General features: G+C 40.4%; 1 protein-coding gene across 1 annotated transcript in view; it reads left to right on the top strand.

Moving 5' to 3' along the window:
• Positions 1–696: 696 nt before the first annotated feature.
• The window catches only part of LHFPL1 (LHFPL tetraspan subfamily member 1), a 34,504-nt gene continuing 13,789 nt past the window's right edge, over positions 697–21,411 (top strand). The window contains exons 1-2 of the mRNA XM_017661555.3: positions 697–1,078; positions 9,735–9,833. Coding sequence (XP_017517044.1) covers positions 697–1,078; positions 9,735–9,833 — 481 coding nt within the window. The remainder of the gene's footprint in view (positions 1,079–9,734; positions 9,834–21,411) is intronic.

Below are 21,411 nucleotides of genomic sequence, written 5' to 3'. Positions count from 1 at the left end.
GTATAGGGTGTGAGGCTAGGCACTGCTTATTTTATTCTACCTATTTCACCTTAGCTAGTGTATCCCAGTGAAAAGCCCCCAGTAATGCATGACTGGACATCATAGCGAGGCCAAAAGGGACACTGTATGACTCCACAGTAAGCTCTTCTTTTCTCTCCTCCCTGCAGCAGGGCCATGCCCTGTGAGGGTCTTCCTCCTTCACTCCCTGAAAAACAACTTGCTTCCTGGCCCTCTTGAGCTATCACCTCCTTGCAGGCCTCTCAGCCAGCAAGGCCATTCTCCTGGAAGCTGGGTGCTCTCTGTGCAGTGTGAGTTTCATTCTGTCTTCCCTCCTGACACTTGTTCCATGCTGGCTGCCAAGAATCAAAAGCTGTCTGATCAGGCTGCCTCTGACTTGGCAGAACAGTCACTGATTCAGTTCTATGGTTCTTCTGTTACAGCCTAGAGACCATAGTACTCTGAATCAGGCATAAGGACGGGAAGACGGGAAAAGTGCTGGGAAGCTGAATCCCATAAGGACCCCAGTGTCCTAGGGAGAATAATCTTATCCAGAAGCAAGGGCCATGTAGCACATAAATGAGCCCCAGGGCTGGCCAGCCAGATGAAAAATAGGCTGGTAGAGCCTTTATGATAGCTTTCTGCATTTGGTGCTGTGACCCAACTCCTTTCCCCATCCCTGCAGAGAAACCTGGGACCATGAGGAGCAGCCTGACCCTGGTGGGGACCCTCTGGGCCTTCCTGTCCCTTGTTACTGCTGTGGCCAGTTCTACCAGTTACTTCCTGCCTTACTGGCTCTTTGGATCCCAGCTGGGGAAGCCAGTGTCATTCAGCACATTCCGGAGGTGCAACTACCCTGTGCGGGGAGAGGGACACAGTCTGATCATGGTGGAAGAGTGTGGGCGCTATGCCAGCTTCAGTGCCATCCCAAGCCTGGCCTGGCAGATGTGCACGGTGGTGACAGGTGCTGGCTGTGCTCTGCTGCTCCTGGTGGCATTGGCTGCTGTCCTGGGCTGCTGCATGGAGGAGCTCATCTCCAGAATGATGGGACGTTGCATGGGAGCAGCGCAGTTTGTGGGAGGTAAGACTGGTTGTTGGGACTGGGTAGGTTGGGAGCTTTGTTGGGGGTGGGAAGTGAGAAGTCTTCCTTTACAGGGAAATCCACTCTCATGCCCTCCCTTTGGCCAACCCTAAGGCTGTGAATAGTAGACTCCTTTGAAACACCTAGTCCAGAACTTCCCAAAGTGCAATCTACATCAGGGTTTTATTCTCAACAAAATTCGCTAGCAGGCAGAGTTGGTATCTGTTTTTTAGCAACCATTTCATCACCTTCTTTTGCCTGCAGGATACCCATTTAAGAATATTATCCAGATCTGCTTTCCAGGAACAGCAACATATACTCTCGTATTCCTGCTGCAAAATAAACTTGACTTCTGAGAGCCCTGACCTCTGATAGTTATCTCAGAGGACAGTGATGTGATCAGCACATACACCAGATTCTTCTTCTTGTGCCAGTTGAGGTGATGTTTTCTAGTTCTGTCTTTCCTCTGGCTCATTGCAAAAATTTTAAATCTGAATTAATATTCTAGCCTTCCTTATCTCTGAATTTTTCCACTCTTTGGCTGCGAAGGATTTTCTAGCCACACTGGAAAGTGTTAGATCAGTTTCTTTCTTCCCTTCCTCCCCTTGAAAAATATGGTACAGAACCAGTCATAAGACTGGTCCAAACCAGCCACTTTGTACCCCTTTGGGCACTCTGTGGATATCACAACTGAACCTTAAGCAGGCTCATCTTTTACCTGCATTGTTTGTCATGCTATAGCTAGCTCAGCATTTCAATGGTCACTCTGTTTCAGGAAGTGACAGTCAGCTAGCAGAAGAAAGGGGTGGTCTTTGCAACTCATACTTATAACTCCAGGGCCCAGCTCAGTGCCTGACACAGAACAGGTCTTCTGTTACTGTAGAAAGAATAAACACATGGCTTAGGCAATGTCTAGTATATGTTGGGATAAGATGCACATGTAAGGGCTGGGTTCGTTCACATATTTAACTTTTTCCCCCTAGGCTTCCCAATCAAGGGGGTCAGCACCCTGAGTTCTCTTCTCTTCTGACTTGAGAGTGACAACTTAGCCTCACTCGCATTTCTAAGAGTTTCTGGCAGAGATTGAGGAGGGAGTATCTTGTAGGAATCAGGAGGGCCAGGAACAACAGCCACCAACAGACTCCAAGCACTAAAAGTGACTCCTACTCCCAGCTTGCTCCCTATGTTGGGCTTGACTGAGACTGTTACAAAACCGTTGCAGCTCTCCACATGATTCAGTTTAGTTTATTCTACTTCCTAGGTCTAGAAACTCAATGGAAATTGTTGAGGGGAGATGTAAGTAAGTAATGGAGATTCAGACACTCATGGACTGAGTAGGGAAGAACTTTGGCTAAGTGGCAGGTGTCATACAGAGGAAGTCAAAACACCAGCACCTTTTTCATCTCATATGATTCTGCTACACTATATTCCCCATTGACCCTTACTCATAGAAACACGGTCACAGTGTTTACTTTTAGATAAGGGTCTTTAAAGTTCAAAAATAAAATGCCATTTGACAGTAGTCATGGGAAGAGACAAGACCCAACGTGTGCTACAAGGTGTGCTGGGCAACGGAATGACAATTGGACAGAGAGCTAAATTTCCACAGCTTCCCCATCTATAACACCAGACAACTGAGAATCATTCTCACCTTCTATTTAGAAGCTGGTGCCAGTCAAGGTTATACCAGAAGTGAAGAAATGGTGAAGACTGCTTGGATGTATCACATTTTCTAGGATTCCCTTAGCACACGGCCATTACCCAAAGCTGTTCAGAGATCTTGGGTCTGACCCCTCAGAGACAGGCTCTGCCAGTGGCAGGAAGCTAAGCTTGAACAGCATTTTGAGCTCCATGGATAAAAGACACAAGAGAAAGAGCTGTGGGGTTAAGTTTAACTTTGCTGTTCAGCTGAAGGGAATTGATTTTGTTGCTCCAGGCCTGGCTGCTTCTCGGCAGCTAGTGCATTAACCGAAATACATCAGGGGGAGGAGCCAGTTTGCTTCAGGCTTGGTTTATCTCTGCCAGACCCCAAACCACTGAAGAGATGGAGTATCCATTAAGAACCACCCCCACCCCCTGCCTGACTCTTGTTCCCCAGTTTGGCGGCAGCCCACAGAGATGAGCGGTGGGAAGTGGGAGCAACAGGAAGAAATAAAGAGCTGCTGGCCTGAGTCATACTCAGCAAGGTGACCTGATGGGGCCCTTGGGCCCCATTTGCTTCACCTGCAGCTGATCCAGCTGGACAAGCCTAGGCTCCGGAGAGCCTTCCACTGGGATCTTCATGCCCTGCTCCAACCAGTGAAGGAAACATCTGGCCAGGAGATTATTTCAACCCTGGGGATGCTGAGGTTTCCAGGCAGCTGGCCCCCAGTCCCTGAGAACAAGGTTATTATTCACATTCCCCTGTGTATACATATGCAAGATGCTTGTGAATTATCCTCTATCTTCAGTGAGAGCCAAACAAAAAAGAAATAGGTGAGAAGTATATAGAAGGAACTTCTTGGCAGGAAAAACATAAGATCTTGGATCAGGTTACTTGAGAGAGGCCAATAATCTTTCTTGAGCAGGGTATGTACCAGAATCACCTGGAGTGCTTAAAAAAATGGACTCCCCAACTCTCTAGTCCTCTTTCCTATTCTGATATCCAGAGCAGCAGGTGAAGGCTGCATGTTTTGAAAAATCTCCACAGTGACTCTGATATATATGCTGTGTTCCTTTCCCCGAGTGAGAACCACCACCCTGAACATTTTATTTATTTATTTTTTGGTTAAAGGGATAGAATTCAACACACCCAGTCAGACACAAGGGTTTTTCTCCATGTAAGATCCTAATGCTACATGCTTCAAGCCAAATGAAAATTGTCACTGAGATCACTGAGAACTTGAGTCAAGGAAAGGGTGCTATTTTTCTAAAAAAACCATTATCTTCTGTGGAAACCATGCATTTCCTAGAAAACCTCTAAGGTTTCACCAGACATCATTTTATTTATCCTTCCCATGCTGAACAAGGATTATAAAAGTGGCTTTCTGTTTGGGAAAATGGTGTTTAAGGAAGTTAACCTACTAGCAAAGACTCCTGTAGTAAATTGGAGCAGAGCAGAGATCATGATCAAGGGCTTGTGACTGTCAGCCCTGGGCTTTCTGTACTGGTGCTATTGAGTCTTATTTTTCCCTTCAGAGAAGATACGTCATCACAATATTTTTTCAGAGTGGTTCATGAACTTCTTATAGAAGAATTACCTGGGGCGATTGTTAATGCAGACTCTGTGTCATTCTAAGCGTACTGGATTAGAACCTATACTGGCACCCTGCATTTTACACAGCCTCTCAGGCTGATTTAGTTTTGAAAATGTAGTATGAAATGGTTCAGAGGTATACACCACTCAGCTTCAGAAATAGAATATTCTTAGTGTAGCTGAACTCTCCATCATATTCTGCTCATAGTCCCTTGTCCCCACACCAAAGGTAACTACTGTGTTGGACTTGTTATGTCATTCCCCAGCATGATTCCAGTACATGCTAAAATTTGAGAACCTCTGCTCAGTTTTGTTCATACTGTTTCTTTTTTTTCCTGGAATTCCCTTTTCTTCTATCCCTGCCTGTAAATATCTGTCTAACTCTCAAAGGCCAGGTCAAATGCAGCCTTTCTGCAAAGTCCCACCTGATCTACTTTAGAAATCTCTAGCAGAAGTGAAATGTTTTATAACTCTGAGATATAGCTGGAGGGCAGACATAAATTTTCTACTATGTTTGAGTCAAAGTTGCTACAAGAGCAATAAATTGAGAAAATTAATAACAAATTAACCCATACTAGGCTTCTTCTCAGAGCAGTAAATCTAAACTACCTAATAACCATATTTGGACAGATATTTGGGGTGGAGTGGGGAATGTAACAGAAGGGCTGCCCACTCCACTGTTGTACTTGTGAAGGGGGTCTGAGGGGATTGGTAACATCAGTGAGGAAGTTTTCCCTGCCCAGAGACAGAGATTAGGTGTCTGCCTAACTGAGCATGTGCAGTTGGAAGGAGGTTGTATAGCTGTTGGGATATGAGGAAGCAATAATTCTGGCAGCAGGAAGAAGGAGGGCTGCAAGTTCTGTCTAAGAATGTGCACCTGCGGATTTGGATGGCATTGAGGGTGCCACCAGGACTGAAGCTGAGTAACGTATCCAACTCCAGACCTCTGCTTGGTCAGAGCAGTGACTTCAAACTAGAGTAGCCATTTTTGGGGAGGCTGTTTGGTACATTTTGTGGTAGGGGATTCTTGTGGAAGGAGAAGCTGTGGGAGGGAAACAGATGGCAGCACCTTGGTCACCTGCACATGTTTAGTAGGGAAGTGAGGATGGTAACATACTTTAAAGGGCTTTCTTCTTTCCCTTTCTAGGGGCAAATGAGAACAAGAAAGTACCCAACTAAGCATATGCCATTTGGACAGAGTTCTTAAGGGGCACATGTGGTCGGAGAGGCAGTAAAACTGGGACTTAGCAATGACACATAGAAAAGTAGGCGCCAGGGCTACAGCTCATACATGGCAGGGATGGGATTTACAATTGTTTTCTCTGCCACTGGAGTTCCTGCTTTTACTATTTTTAGTGGTGTTTTTCTAAAGTGCTAGTACCAGGACCAGGGGCATTAGCATCACTAGGGGGCTTTTGAAATGCATATCCCTCGGATTAAGTTATTGAATCACATACCTGTGGGTGAGGCCAAGGAATCTACCTTTTCAATAAGCCCCCACTCTTTCAGAAGGTGGCAGAGCCTGGAACTGGCAAATGACTTCTGTGTTGCTATTTGTAGCACATCTTCACAATCCCAAATTGATGAGAACTGTTGGGGACAAATATAATTGAGGATAAATCCTGGGACTTCATTTAAAAAAAAATGTCTCCCAGGACTTTTTTCTCCAGTTATGGTGAAATGTAATAGAATTAGCTGTCACTTACAAGTCCAATGTCTCCATGAAGCATATGTACGACCTACTGGGCTCACCTGTGTCAAAGGCAGGAGGGAAAATGGGGGATGGGAGAGGGAACAGGTTGGTCAGAATCAGGCTTGGCAGAGATTTCTGGTCTCTGGCCTGGTGACTGTGAAAAACTGCAAGACAACTCCAGCCAGGCGGCTTCTGACTGAGCCTTTTTCAGCTGTTTGTTATGAGGACAAAGGTGTGAAGAAGAAGTAACATGGGGAGCACAGGTGGAACTTCAGAGAGCAGCCATAGGGAGAGGTTGCTGTTTAATAAGAAAAAATCTTTGTGGAGCATGTTCTGTGTGCCATGCACTTTATGAGTATTACTTCTTGAAATAGCCCTTCAAGATAGTGTACTATTATTCCCATCTCAAAGACAAAATAATGGAGACACGGAGAGATTAAGTAACTTACCTAAAGTCACACAGCCTCTAGGTGGCAGAACTGGAATTTGCACTTAGATCTATATTGATTACGGAACCCATTCTCTCTCTTTTTTTTCCCTCCAGCGCTATTGAAATATAATTGACATATATATAACACTGTGTAAGTGTAAAGTGTACAATGTGATGATTTGATACAGGTATATATTGTGAAATGATTACCACAATAAGGTTAGATAACACATCCATCACTTCCCATAATTACAATTATTTGTGCATGTGGGTGAGAACATTTAAGATCTATTCTCTTGGCAGCTTTCAGGTATAGAATATAGTATTGTTCTTGTAAGCCATCATGTTACACTGTCTCTCTGGATCTGCTGCCTATAAGATTCTTAGTGCCTGTTACAGACATTGTTGTCAAAAGGTGGTCATTTCTGGACATCTGTCTCTAGAAAGACAGAACTTCAAAGGACTGATGCTCTCTCTGATTAGTGAGAACAAGTGCTGCCAATAACTGGCTATGTGACATTGTGTAAATTACATTCCCTCTCTGGGTCTCAACATCCACATCTGTAATAGGGAGGGGGTAACTTTCAAAGGCTTTCTCTCTCTAAGTCTCTATGGCTGTATTGGATGTCTAGGGTGATCCTCCATTGCTGCCATGGAGATCCCTTCAGAAGGCTCCCCCCTGGGTGATGTGGGCAAAGGAAGCTGTCTGTTAGACAGGCAGAGCGTACTCTGAAACATGCATTTTTAGAGCAAATTATGGTGTACCAGGTACCAAGAGTACACAGCTGAAGATAAATATCCACCTCCCTTCAAGGGACACACACTCTAGTGAGGGAAGCAGACAACAAAGAGCTGTGAAGGACACATATCACAGGGTATTTTAATCACAGGAGGGAGCCCAGGGTGTCCTGGGAACAGAGAGAAGGAATATGAAACTTACTGTGGGGTGGGCTGTGGCATTGGGGATAACAAGGAAAGTCTCCTGGGAAAAGGTAATCCTTGACCAGCATGGTAAGATCTGAGGAGCCATGGGGCTAAAGAGAGTGGAAGCTTCCCCCAGCCGTGTCAAGAAAGGCACTTGACCAGCACTAGTTCCTGCTTGAAAAATCAGAGTTCATGTCAGTCCCAGGGATCTGAATGTGGAGACTGAAAAACAAACTGCTGTGCTTTTGTAAACTCGGGTCTTTTCTTCCTAGTCTGTGTGGGAAAGCTCAGGTTTTAGTAACTTCCCTCAAAGGGTATAGACAGGAAGCAGGAAAAGTTTTAGGTTTCATTTCCAATTTTGTCCTTAACCCATTGTGCATACTCTGGGGTCACACACCCTGCCCCACACGCCCTCATATCATAGAATTTCTGTTCATCTGTAAAAAACAGGAGGGCCTACGAAGTCTTTGAGGGACTAGTTTCATTTCCTTTAAGTCTATGAGACAGATAAGAATGCCTTCTAATTTTAAGCATTCCACTGAAAGGAATTTCTAAAATTAATTGGTCATTCCTGTAGTTTTTAAGCTCGTTCTCACTGTCAGAAAGTTATCTCTGTTTCCCTATTGAAACGCTTCTTGCTATTTCTTAAGGTCCTTGACTGGCCTCATTGAGTATTGAGAAGAGCTGGTTACCATGTTGTGGACAAGCTTAGAGAGTGCTTGAAATATTTTTATAAAATGATAAATCAGAAGGCAAAGTGGGCTTATTAGCTTGTCAGAATGTATATAGAATCTTCCTTAGTGAGAAAAGAAAAGGGAAGGAAAGTCCAGCAGTCCCTGGAGCAGCCTGCCTTTCTCTGTCCAGCTGAACCCTGGAGCTCTTGAACCTATAAATATGCCATTCATTCCTCAGTGATCAAACACCTGCTCTGTGTTTGCTAGAGGGTTTGTGTTATGTGTTAGTTTCTGCATCCACATTCGTGGCAGATGACCTTGGAGTGACACCCAAGTATGGTGTTTTTGTAATTAGGCTCTCTTGGTTGCCAGTAGCAGAGACTCACTTGAGTTCTCTCAAGGAAAAGGGAGTTTCATGTAACATAATGAAAGTGGAACTGGAGAGCCATTGGGAAGGACTGGATTCTCTCCAACACTTTCATGGCAAGTATGGAGTTTTCCCTCATGGCTGGTCTGTTTCATGCCTGCAGTCTCTCCCTCTACTAATCAGTTTGCTCTGCTTACTAAGAACTGATGTCTGTTCATAACTTTGGAGTTAATCTGGAATCTGACTCCAAGTTCTAACTTGGCTCCAACTCAACAGAGACTTGACTGTACCTCCTGGTGGTTTTTTCTTAACTTCTTCTCTATCTGCCAACTAGCTCAGCGTCTCCGTATCTTGATTAAAATTTCCACGAAGAAGAATATCACCCAGCTTATCTCTTCATTCCAGGTTATGATAGCACCCATTACTGACCAGCCAAGGAATTTGGTTGCATTTTTATCAGATGCCAATACTTAGTCCTATCCATTGTCACCGAAAGCACTGGGTATTGGTGGGAAGCCACTGTAAAGTGTAAAACCTAGGTAGAAAGCAAGAGCTGTGGATGAGGCACGTTGCTCTTAGAAGACAGTGTCAGCAAGCAGATACAGATTTGTACCTCTGGTCAGAAGAGTAAGATTGTCATGAAGATCCCACAGAGTTTCCCTGTAGTAGCTAAAGGACCTAAACAAAATGGAGATGAAGGGAAGGGACACAGTGGAAGGCACTGGAAGCCAAAAAAAAAGGAGGAATGCTTAGCATGAAGCTAGAATGATTTCTCAGAAGAAAGAAGTGTTTCTGGAACAGAGTGGGTGGTGCACTGCTTACCAGGAGAAGCTTATGCAATGTGTATGCTTTCTGTAAATCTCAGTCTGGCAGCTGACTCTCAGGTTACATAAATCATGACATATTACTTCAGTTAGCAGTGACCTGTGTGACTCTTAGACAAAGTTGAATTTTAGGAAGAAGTAGCAGTCTCCACATTGTTCCTCTTTGTAAATCAGACCAAGAGAGAATAGGAGTCTGGTTAGAGAGGCCAACTGAGCTTTGTAAGTTATTGTCAAAAATACTTTGGTTGTTAAAAGTACATTGGCCTATCTCAGTTTCCAATACTGCCCTTTCATCATGATTGTGCCCTCTATTCTCTACTGTAATTCACCACCTTTGGCATGGCAAAAACATGCTGTTGAGTGGGTAGTGTCATAGACATGCAGGGTGAATGGGGAAAAGTAAACTCTGAGTAGAAGAGGCAGAATTTGAACTGAGCTAATCCAGAGGGAATGTTGGGGTGACAACTTGTTATATCTTTTTCTACCTGTGTGTATGCTTTTCTTTCCAGGGCTGCTGATAAGCTCAGGCTGTGCATTATACCCCTTAGGATGGAATAGTCCAGAGATAATGCAAACGTGTGGGAATGTCTCCAATCAATTTCAGTTAGGTAAGATGGTCTGGGCAGGATGGTAGTGATGGTTCATTGGGAATCTGTTTTTCAGAGTGCTTTAACCTCCTGGAGGACCTAATGTGCTTGCCTGAGTCTCTCTATGTTAGCTTGTGGGAAGTGGTGGCTTAGCCAGACTCATCTGGCCTTGCTAACTCACAAGCGTTGAACACAAAACCCACTTCTTTAACTACATCTCTCCACACCCTTAATGAACTTTTACTCAGAGTCTTTGACAAGTCTGGGGCAACCCTTTCTACAGAGGGATTCCAAATACTTAGGGACTGTGTTATGTGTTATATTCTGCGTAATACTCTGCATAAATCTTAGTTCCTATTAGTATTTTTTTCTAGGCACTGTTTTCCAAATATAAATCAACAGTATTTCTTCTCACTCGGCACTGAGACTATAACAAGAGGTACTTTGGTTTACATTAAGTGCTAGGAACCTAGGTTTAATACAGGGAATTGTTACTGGCATGTCACTGGCATAGTTACATCACTATTGGCATGTTAATGCAAGAGCTGTTAAGTTTTAGAATGGGTGACAGAAGTAGTGCTGGACTCTTCTATGATTGCCAGTTCTCACTGAGAATGGCTTATGTTAACTAATGTGAACTGGATAGTAGATTAGACTCTAATTGGAAGACTTCAAAATATTTTCCCAACCAACCATTTTGGGAGAGTAGGAGGGGAAATGTCTAGGTTTCCTTGAGCATTTCCAGTTGTAGGAGAGGATTTTAGAACAATAAGACTACCCATTCCCTATAGCTTATGTTCTAATACTTCCCTTTCTCTCTATTGCCTCAGACTGTTTTTTGAGTCTCACTTGACCCAATTTTGGAGGAAGGAGTTGTTCACTATACAAACATAACATGAGAGAAGGTCTATTTAGAAGAGTGTGACAGGTGTGGACCCTGGAATGTCCAGTGTTATTGGCTCAGGGCAGGGCTGACTGGTAAATATAATAATTCTGCCATAGATGAAGGAATGAATAAATACTTGAGGGCAGAAGAAAAGGGAAGCAAGCCGCTGGTCCTGTTAGCTGGGGTAGAGAAAGCTGATGATTTAGCACATTTCTCCTATCTGGTCATAAGAAGTACAGTTTTACTTTTTAAAAATAACTGCTTTATTGATATATCATTTACATAACACAAAATTTGCCCTTTGTAAGCATACAATTCATGGTTCTCAGTATATTCACAAAGTTGTGCAATCATCACCACTGTCTAATTCCAGAATAACCGCAAAAGAAAGCCCTTACCCATTAACAGTCAATCCCCATTCCCCCTTGAGCACAGCCCCCAACAACCATGGTCAATATAGATTTGCCTATTCTGGACATTTCATATAAGTGGAATCATATAATATATGGATTTTTGTGTCTAACTTTTTAAATTTAGCATAATGTTTTCAAAGCTTATCCACATCATTGTATGTATCAGTACTTCTGCTTTTCATAGCTGAATACTATTCCACTGATATAACACATTTTACTTAATCCATTTACCAGTTGATGTTTACTTGGGTTTTTCCACTTAGGGGCTATTATGAATAATACTTTTATGAAATATTTCTGTACTATTTTTGTATAGACATATATTTTCATTTCTGTTGGGTATATATCTAGGAACAGAATTCCTGGGTCAAAGGTGACTATATGTAAGCCTTTTGAGGATCTGCCAGCTGTTTTCCAAATTGACTGCATCATTTTACATTTACACTAGCAATGTACAGAGTTTCCAATTTCCCAACATCATGACCAATACTTACTTTCCATTTTAAAAAATTATAGCCATCCTAGTGGATATGAAGTGGTATCTCATTGAGATTTTAATTTGCATTTCCCTGATGTCTAATGATTTGGGGCATCTTTTCACTTACTTGTTGGCTATTTCTATGTCTTCTTTGGAGAAGATGTCTCTTTGAATTCTTTGCCTATTTTTAAATGGGTTATTTTTCTTTTTTTGTTGAGTTGTAAGATTTCTTTTTATATTCTAGATAATAGACCCTTTTTAGACTTGCAAGTATTTTTTCCTATTCTGTGGGTTGTATTTTCACTCTCTGATTACATCCTTTGAAGTACAAAATTATTTAATTTTGATGAATTCTATTTTTATCTGTTTTTTCTTTTGTTGCTTGTGCTTTTGGTGTCATAGCTAAGAAGGACTGTTTTGGCTTTTCTGGGTCATTGTCATTTCCATGTGAATTTTAGGTTCAGCTTGTCAATTTTTGCAGAAAAGCCAGCTGAGATTTGATGGAGATTGTTCTGAAACCATAGATTAATTTGGAGAGTATTATTATTTTAATAATAAGTTTTCCAGTCCATGAGCATGCAATGATGTCCTATTGAATTAGATCATCTTTAATTTCTTTCTATGATACTTTGTAGTTTTCAGTATACAGGTATTACATTTTGGTGAAATATATTCCTGTGTATTTTATTGTTTTGATGATATTTTATTTAATTTTTCTTTATGTTTTCTTTTTGCTTTATTAACAAATTTGCCATTTATTCTATGTAGGCAATCCCCTTATTTTTGAGAATTTCAAGAGCCTATATTGAATTACATAGAAATACACAAATACATGTGTACAGCTAGATGAAAGTTTTATAATGAGCACATCCATGACTCAAACATCACCAGTGCCCTGGAAGCCCCATTGTTTCCTCCTTGTCAGTATGCCCTGGTCAACCACCTAAAGGAAACCACTCTTTTATCGTCTCTCTCCATAGATTAATCATGCCTGTTTTTGAACTTCACATAAACGGAATCATGCAGTAGGTCTGATGTTTTTGACATTAGGTTTGTGAGAGTCACCCCTGTTTTGTGTAGCTGGAGTTTGTGAGATTTTACTACTATACCAAATTTTATTGGAAGAATATGCCACAATGCATTTATCCATCAGACTGCTGATGGGTATTTGAATGGTTTCTGCTTTGGATCTAGTATGATAAGGAGCTGCTATTAATATGCTTGTGTATGTTTCTTTTAATAAGTGTATGTGTGCTTTCAGTTTATTTTAGTCAGTATGATGGCTGTGTAGTTACATCTAGTAGTTTCAATTTGTATTTCCTAATGACTGATGATCCTGAGCACATGTTGACAAGTGTCTGGACTATTTGGTTTACATTTTTGATAAGGTAACTTTTTTTTTAAGAGCTGGTTGTTTTTTTCTTCTTCCTTTCTGTGGATCTCATTGATATTAAGGACTTCTGTTTATGGAAGAACACAAATGTGAGATTAGAAATTTTAAAACCTTATTTAAAATATAGAATCTCTTTTACCAGAATTTGATTCTCACTCAAATCTTTAGAATTATATTTGTTATATGAAAAAATGCCTCTATGAATATATATGCAGTTTTGCAACACAGTAATGATATTCCATAGAGGAAAGAAGATTGTTTTAATGATATTTTAAATTGAATTATTTTCTTAATTTTATTTTTGGGTTGTTCATTGTTTGAGTATAAACATACAAAGACATACAAATGATTTTTCTATATTGACTTTGTATCTTGCAACTTTGCTGAAGATTTTTTAGTAGATTCCTTAGGATTTTTCATATACAGTATATGTTATCTGAGAATAAAGATAATTTTACTTCTTTCTTTCAAGTCTGGATATCTTTTCTTGTTTTTCCTTGTCTAATTGTCCTGGCTAGAACCTCCAGGACAATGTTGAATAGAACTGGTGAAAGCAAACATACTGGCCTTATCTCTGATCTTAGAAGTAAAACATCCAGTTTTTCAACATTAAGTATTGATGTTAGCTATGTTTTCTTTTTTTTCATGGATGGCTTTTATTGGGTTGAGAAAGTTTCCTTCTATTGATTCCTAGTGTGTTAAGTGCATTCATCATGAAACGGTGATAGATTTTGTCAGATGCTTTTTCTTTACATACTGGGATGATCATATGCATTTTGTCAACTGATTTTCATGTTATGCCAACCTTATATTTCTGGGATAAATAACCATTGTTCCCTTGCAATATAGAGGCACCAGAAACAGCAGCAAAATGTTTAGTAGAATTTAAAGTTATTTTTTTATGATGTGCTGGAAATGCCAAGCTTGTGAATACCAAGATTTGGAAATGCCAGTGCTAGAAGTACAACTTTTCTCCTTAGAATTCTTTTAATAGGCTGGAGATTCTGTCAGTGTGGAGGCATCCTCAGCATATCTTAGATATTGTGTGGATGGATGAGTAAAATAGGAGAGAAGTACTCTGAGTGTCCAACATACAGACTTTTGTTCCTTTTTCCTTGAGGAGCAATATGGTATACTGAAAGTCATAGACTTTGGAATAAAAACATCTCAAGATTTTGGTATCCAGGTTCTGCCACCTATGTAGTTGTATGGGGTAAAGTCACTTGATATCTGTGTCTCAGTTCCCTTCTCTGGAACAATGTCCAGTGCTGTTACAATGAAATAATAAAAGGTATTTAAATTACCTAGTGCAGTGTTTAACTTAAAGTAGATGGTGGCCTTCGTTAAAAGATAGCAGAGTAGAAGGTGCTGGGCAGGGGCAGGGGGTAAAGTATCGATTGATGGCATTGTTTTGATTCTGCTGTAGGCTCCATACTCTACTATATGCTCTGTTTTTTGGGATGGGCGATTCACAGAGTCAAGAAAGACATGAATCCTAGCAGAGGAATAAAGCTTCTTACCTTGACTTGCTTGAGGGAGATGAAGGGGGTAGGGAGGACAATAGAAGCAGGCATTGCCATTCTGCCAAGGTGAATCTGAGAGTAAGTAAAATAGATTTCTCATTCTGAGAAATGGCTTCCCATAGCCTCCAGTGTGAAGGGGTCATACTCATATCTTCACCTCTTCTCTTCTTAGATTTCCATTCAAGTTATCCTGAACCATCCACAGTTATGATATTTAGTCATAACATGAATTATCAAAGATATAATTTATGTTAAGGTAGCAATCTTGGCATCTGTGTTGGATTAAAAATAGCCACGAGTTCTCTGATACTCTTCCCATAGAGAGGCTGGGTCTTTCTCTGCCCATTCCCCCACCCCCCCACCCCCCACATCTGGGCTGGCCCATAACTGCTTTAAACAATAGAGTATGGCAGAAGGGACATCAAGCTTATTCTAGGCCTAGCCTCTGAAGAACTTGTAGTTTTCATGTTAGTTTCTTGGAGCTCTGAGCTCCAGAAAAATCTGACTACTCTGCTGGAGAGACCACATAGAAAGCCCTGGAGATACTTAGAAAGAGAGGTCCAGCTGAGTAGTCCAAACTTCCAGTCATTCTTATCAAGGCACCAGACATGTGAGTGAAGCAGTCCTAGACCCTTCATACTGACCATCTAAATAGCACTGAATGGCCCTAGTTGATGCCAAAGGCAATAGAAAAATCATTCAGCTAAGCTTTGACCAAATCCTGACCAACAGATTCATGAGATACAATAAAATAATTATTGTTTTAAGCTACTATATTTTGGGGGTAGTTTTTATGTTATAATAGGTAACCACAATAATGGATAACCACAAATCATATACATATAAATTAAAGATTATTTCTAATAAAAGGTAATTTATGTAATATGGCAAAATAAAACAGTACATAAAGGTTTACAATGCAAAGTCAGTCTTTTTCCTGACCCCGAGCCCATTCCCCAAAGGGACGATTAGATTCCTTCTGTGTCTCTCCAGTATTTTTAATAAATATAAAAACATGCTTCTAAGCATATCTGTATTTTGTTCAACCAAGATCATATTGTGTATCTATCCATCTAGCTATACCATTATGTACTTTGCATTTTTCACTTACCAGTAGCTTTTGGAGAGCTTTCAATGTTTATAGATCTCCCTCCTACATTTTACGCATGCCCCATTTTTCCATTGTAGGGCTAGTGTAATCTCCATTAAGGTAAGGATTTTAGTCAGTGAGGTTAAGTAACTTGCCTAAATTCACTCAGTGGGTAGAGTGACATAGCTGAGATTTGAATTCTGTAAGTCTGGTCTAGGTAGCACCATCCAATAGAAGTTTCTGCAATGAAGAAAATGTTCTGTCTTGCTGTCCAGTGTGTTAGCTCTGGCTTCATATTGTTGTTGAATGATTGCAATGTTAGGTTAGACTGAATATTTAATTTAATTTATTAATTTAAATTTTACTTAATAAATATTGTAATTTGTTAATTTATTAAATTTTTAAAATTTATTTTATTAATTTAAATGTGATAGCCACAATGTGACTAGTGGCTATGATATTGGATAGCAGGGCTTGAGAGTCTATGCTTTTAGCTGCTATGCTCCTCCACAGAAAAGAAAGAGTCTACTAAAGGGATTCATAAGAAGTAGCCAGAGAGGCATATAAAGAAAATCAAGAATGTGGGGTCACAAAAGCCAAGAGGGAAAGAGTATGTCAAAGAAGAAGGTATGGTCAATTGTGTTTAATGCTGTTGCAAGTTGCTAGATGAGGATAAAGAAGTGACCATTGGAGTCAGTCAGACAAAGGTGGCCTAGAAGAGCAGTTTTGGAGTTATAGATATCTGAGGTACCATGAGATGAGGAAAATGAAAGCAGCGTATGTAGAAAATTCTTTCAATAATTTGCTATGAAGGAGCAGAGAAACTGAGCAGTACCTGGAAGAGAATGTGGGGTTGAAAAGAGGCCTTTTCTAAGATGGCCGAATTCCTACCTGAGTGATGATAGCAATGATCCTATAGTAGAGAGAGACTGATACAGAAAAGGAAGGTCCCTGAAGAAAGTGAAGGAGCAATGAGAAGGATTCTTGAACAGAGATTTGAATTTATTTCAACCGATTGACTAATACACATATTCAGCTTTGCTATGATTTTCAAAATTCTCTTAGATCAACAAAAATACTAGGGAATTCCTTCATTCCCAATGGCATATAGACAGTGGATACCCAAATAAGTGCTACTGAGAATTTAGAGAAGATAAATACTTCTAATGGGACATAGTTATTTTCAAGCAGGCTTATAAAACCATTGTGTTATCAATAACATTTAATCCTAAGGTAAGGTCTATATTGTTTATCAATGGATCACATTTGCAACATTCTCATAAATATGATCTAATCTGATTCTCAGAAGTGCATAGCAGATGATATTGTCACCATTTTATAATGAGAAAACTGAGATACAGAGAGGTAAAGTGATTTGTTTAAGGTCACAAAAGTTAAAGGCAGAACTGTGAATGGAGCTGATTCCTAATAAACTGTCCTGTGTGTGCTACAATGACATTTTTCCTCTCCATTGGTGAGAGTATGTCTTGAATTATTTAAGAATTTTTCCCTTAAGATACACTTTAGCTCTATTGTTTTCAGAAACAAATGTCTGAAAACAACATCATGGAAAGTACCCAATCCTGTCTCCCCCACCCCCATCCTCAGACTGAGTCCTCTGTCAATCTTTTAGTATAATCAGAGTACAGATGAATAAGGCTGTGGCTGGACCTGAAGAGATTCTGGAAGAAGTCTTCAGCTGAATGGATATGAGTGGGAAATTTAAAGTGCCTCTAAATTTGACTTGCACCTAAATTATCATGCAAAACTTGGTCATAGAAGAAAGATACACAAAAGTTTTTGCGTTTCACATGTCCTCAGATCATATGCAGTCTACCTGCAACCCCTTTCTGGTCTTCTGAGATATCTATTCCTTATGTACTCTTTATCTCAGTCTCTCTTCTTGAGAGAAAGGGATTATGTGTATGGGGGAAGGGTAGGATAAAATATTGGAGGAGAATTTAGGAAAACACAGCTCTCAAGACAAAAACTTACAGTTACAAAAGGAAACCCAAAACCACTGCCCCCAAAATGTTTGGCCTCCTTCCTTCCACTCCGTACCCTGTTTCTAGAATTTCATGTCTTCCAATCCATTTCCAGGTTCCATACTTGCCCAGTCCTCCCCCTATGCCTGTTCTAGGCCCACAAGGACAATCACTTACCTGGCTCTCATCCACCAGAATCACCAGTTGAGCAGTTTAGAGAATTGATTCCCTTTCTTTCTTTTCTCCATTTAAAGAAGAAATTAACTTGTATGGAACCACAAAAGACCACAAATAGCCAGAGCAATCTAGAGACAGAAGAAAAAAGCTGGAGGCATCTACTCTCTGATTTCAAACTATATTATAAAGCTATAGTAGTCAAAACAGTATGTTACTGACCTCAAAACAGACACATATATTAATGGAACAGAACAAAGTGCTCAGAAATAAACCCACATAAATATGTAAATTAATTTACAACAAAGGAACCAATAATATACAATGGGGAAAGTATAATCTTTTCAATAAATGGTGTTGGGAAAACAGGATAGCCACATGCAAAAGAATGAAACTGGGTCATTATCTTATGCCATACATGAAAATTAACTGAAAATGGATTAAAGACTTGAACATAAGACCTGAAACCATAAAACTCTTAGAAGGAAACTTAGGCAGTAAGCTCCTTGACAGTGGGTTTTACGGATTTGACATGAAAAGCGAAGGCAAAATAGCAAAAAATCATTCAATAAATGGGACATCAAAATGAAAATCTTCTGCTTTTACTTTGAAACCATCAACAGAATGAAAAGTAAACCTATTGAATGGGAGAAAATATATGGAAATCATGTATCTGATAAGGAGTTAATATCTAAAACATATAAGGAACTCATACAACTCAATAGCAAGAAAGCAAATAATCAGATTAAAAAATGGGCAGAGGATCTGAATAGACATTTTTCTGAAGAACAGAAACATATGGCCAACAGGTACATGAAAAGGTGCTCCACACTACTAATCACCAGGGAAATACATACTTGTTAGAATGCCTGTTATTAAAAAGACAAGAAATAACAAGGTTGGTGAGGAGGTAGAGAAAAGGGAATTCCTGTGTGCCACTGGTGGGAATATAAACTGGTGTAGCCAATATGGAAAACAGTGTGATGTTTCCTCAAAAATTAAAAATACTATATGATCCTGCAATTCTACTTCTTGATATTTGCCCCAAGGAAGCAAAAAGCACAGATTCAAAAAGATATCTGCATGCCCATGTTCACTGCAGTGTTATTTACAATAGCAAATGCATGGGAGCAACTTATATGTCCACCAAGGGACAAACTGATAAAGAAATGTGGCATACACACACACACACACACACACCAGAATATTATTCAACTATATAAAAGGATGGAAACCTTGCCACTTGTGACAACATGGATGAACCTTTAGGGCATCATGCTAAGTAAAATGAGTCAGACAAGAAGGGCAAATGCTGTATGATCTAAAAAAAAGCCAATGAACCAACACAGATAAATTCATGGATACAGAGAACACATAGATTGATGGTAGCAAGAGGTGGGGGAGAAGGATTGGTGTTGGTCGGTGAAATGGGTAAAGGGGGTCAAAAGTTACAAACTTCGAGTTATAAAATAAATAAGTACATTTATTTTATGTACATAAGGATGTAATGTACAGCCTGGTGGCTATAGTTACTAATACTGTCTTATGTATTTGAAAGTTGCTAAGAGGTAGATCTTTAAAGTTCTTAAGGTAAGAACAAAATTGTAACTATTTGTGGTGATGGATGTTAACTAAACTTACTATAATGGTTACTTAGCAATATATGCAATTGAATCATTTTATTATACACTTGAAACTAATGTTATATATCAGTATATCTCAATTTAAAAATCCCAAGAAATTAACAACCAAATATTTAAAACAGAAGAAAGAAACCAAACATTAATTGTGACCTTGCACTGAAATCTTCAATGGGGCGGACCTTGCAGATCAATCAGTGGGCTCGTTTATACCTACTGAGACCTCATTTATAGCTATTGAACTACTAAGGGCAGGTGACTTTCTCAAGGCCCCCCCAGCTAAGGACCTGGGACTAGCTTCCTGAATCTCACACGCTATAGATGTTGCTCAATGGCAATCCGGCATCTGTTTGTTGAATGAATCAGTAAAAAGGGAAAAGTTAGGCAAAGGCTCCCAGCAGCAGCCATGCCAAGCACAAACTTTCCTACACTTTAATTTGATTAAGTAAATAAAAGATTTAAGCTGAGAGTGGTGTTTTTATGGTTGTTAATTGGATTCTGGCCCTAGAATGAAAATTTCATGGACTTGACCCCACACAAATGAATCCTCAGTCCAACGCTAAATCTGATGCATTTAACTTCACCTCCTAGTTATCCTTCACCAATCCTCTAATTGGCAACAGCAGTAGTCGGAGCCAGGGAAGAACCCAGGGAAGAATTGTCTGTGGTAAGTGTGGCCTTTAGCAGAGCTACATTCTTTTCTTTGTGACCTTGGGCAAGTTTTTCAGCATTTGGGAGCTTATTGTTATCTTATGGGGTTGTGTGATGATTAATGAGATCACACATGCAAAACACCTAGTACAGTGTTTGGTATATAGTAACAAGTCAATAGTTGTTGTCTGGTATCATTATTCTCATTATAATGATACTAGTTGTTGAAATGAAAATGAAGGATAAAAACACAGGTTAATACTAAAAGACCTTGGTTCAAAATTAAGCTATGCCACTTACTAGTTGTGCATCTTTGGACTTGCTACTTAACCTCTCTGTATCTCCATTAATGGAGACTGATACAAATATTTTTCTCCAAAAGGTTACTGAGAAGATTAAGTGAAGTTACACATGCATACAAAGCATTTGGCACAATAGGCTGCTCTAAATGTAACTTGAAGTTAGGAGGTAGTCAGCCCAGTTTTGAAAAGCCCCTTTGGAGAGGGTGCCCCAGGCTTCACTTGTGGCAGGGAGGGAGACACCCACTTAATCAGACAAAGGTCAGCCACAGAGTCCACCTGGAGGCCTTGTGTGGGCTCCCTGGGGTTCCTCTCACAGAGGCCCATTTCCTTTGTTCTTCCATCGTTTCCTCTCATTCTTGCCAGTTCAAAGCCTTTTACAGTGACTAGGAGTTTGGCCTTTATGGGTTCAGTTTCCAGGCATTTCCTGTACCTTTCCTCTCTGTCAGTTTCCTTCTTTACGGACAGTCTGTTTCCCAGCGCTCCCCAGAGCACAGCAAGGCAGCTGAATACATTCTTATGCCCACAGAGGGGCAGCAGAGCATGATAGAAACAATCTGTCTTGGGTATCAATACAACTGGGTTTTCATTTCCTAAAGCTTGCTTGGACAGGTCACTTTCCCACTCTGAGCCTTGGTTTCCCTGTTTGATGTAGAAAGCATTAGATTAAAGGACCAACTGCAGGCCCTAGACCGCTGGTGGGATCTGCCTACCTTTAATTATGTATTTATCTATTTTGTTCTTAAAAACCTGAAGGATAGTGAAAAAATAAAGCAATCTACTTAAGGCAGCCCTCCTAGAGGAGAGGAGCCTTTTAACATCACTCACCCATGGGACTGGCCAAGGGGATTACCAAAAGCAACTCATCCATTGGGCAGCATCAGATAGAATGCGTTAGGCTGCCAGTCCTCTTAGAAAACCCATGGCTCAGGTGATGGTTAAGGCTTTTCAGTTGCTCTCTTAGCCCAAAGAGAGAGGAGTCTCTACCCAGAGGAGAAGCTAACTAAGCTGGAGGAGGCAGGAGGGAATCAGTGGGTCAGGGAGCAACTTAATTCAACTAGTGCCAA

This window comes from Manis javanica, chromosome X (genome assembly GCF_040802235.1).
Source record: "Manis javanica isolate MJ-LG chromosome X, MJ_LKY, whole genome shotgun sequence".
Taxonomy (NCBI): domain Eukaryota; kingdom Metazoa; phylum Chordata; class Mammalia; order Pholidota; family Manidae; genus Manis; species Manis javanica.
The sequence above is the reverse complement of the archived record's forward strand: the minus strand, read 5'-3'. Positions and strand labels throughout refer to the sequence as shown.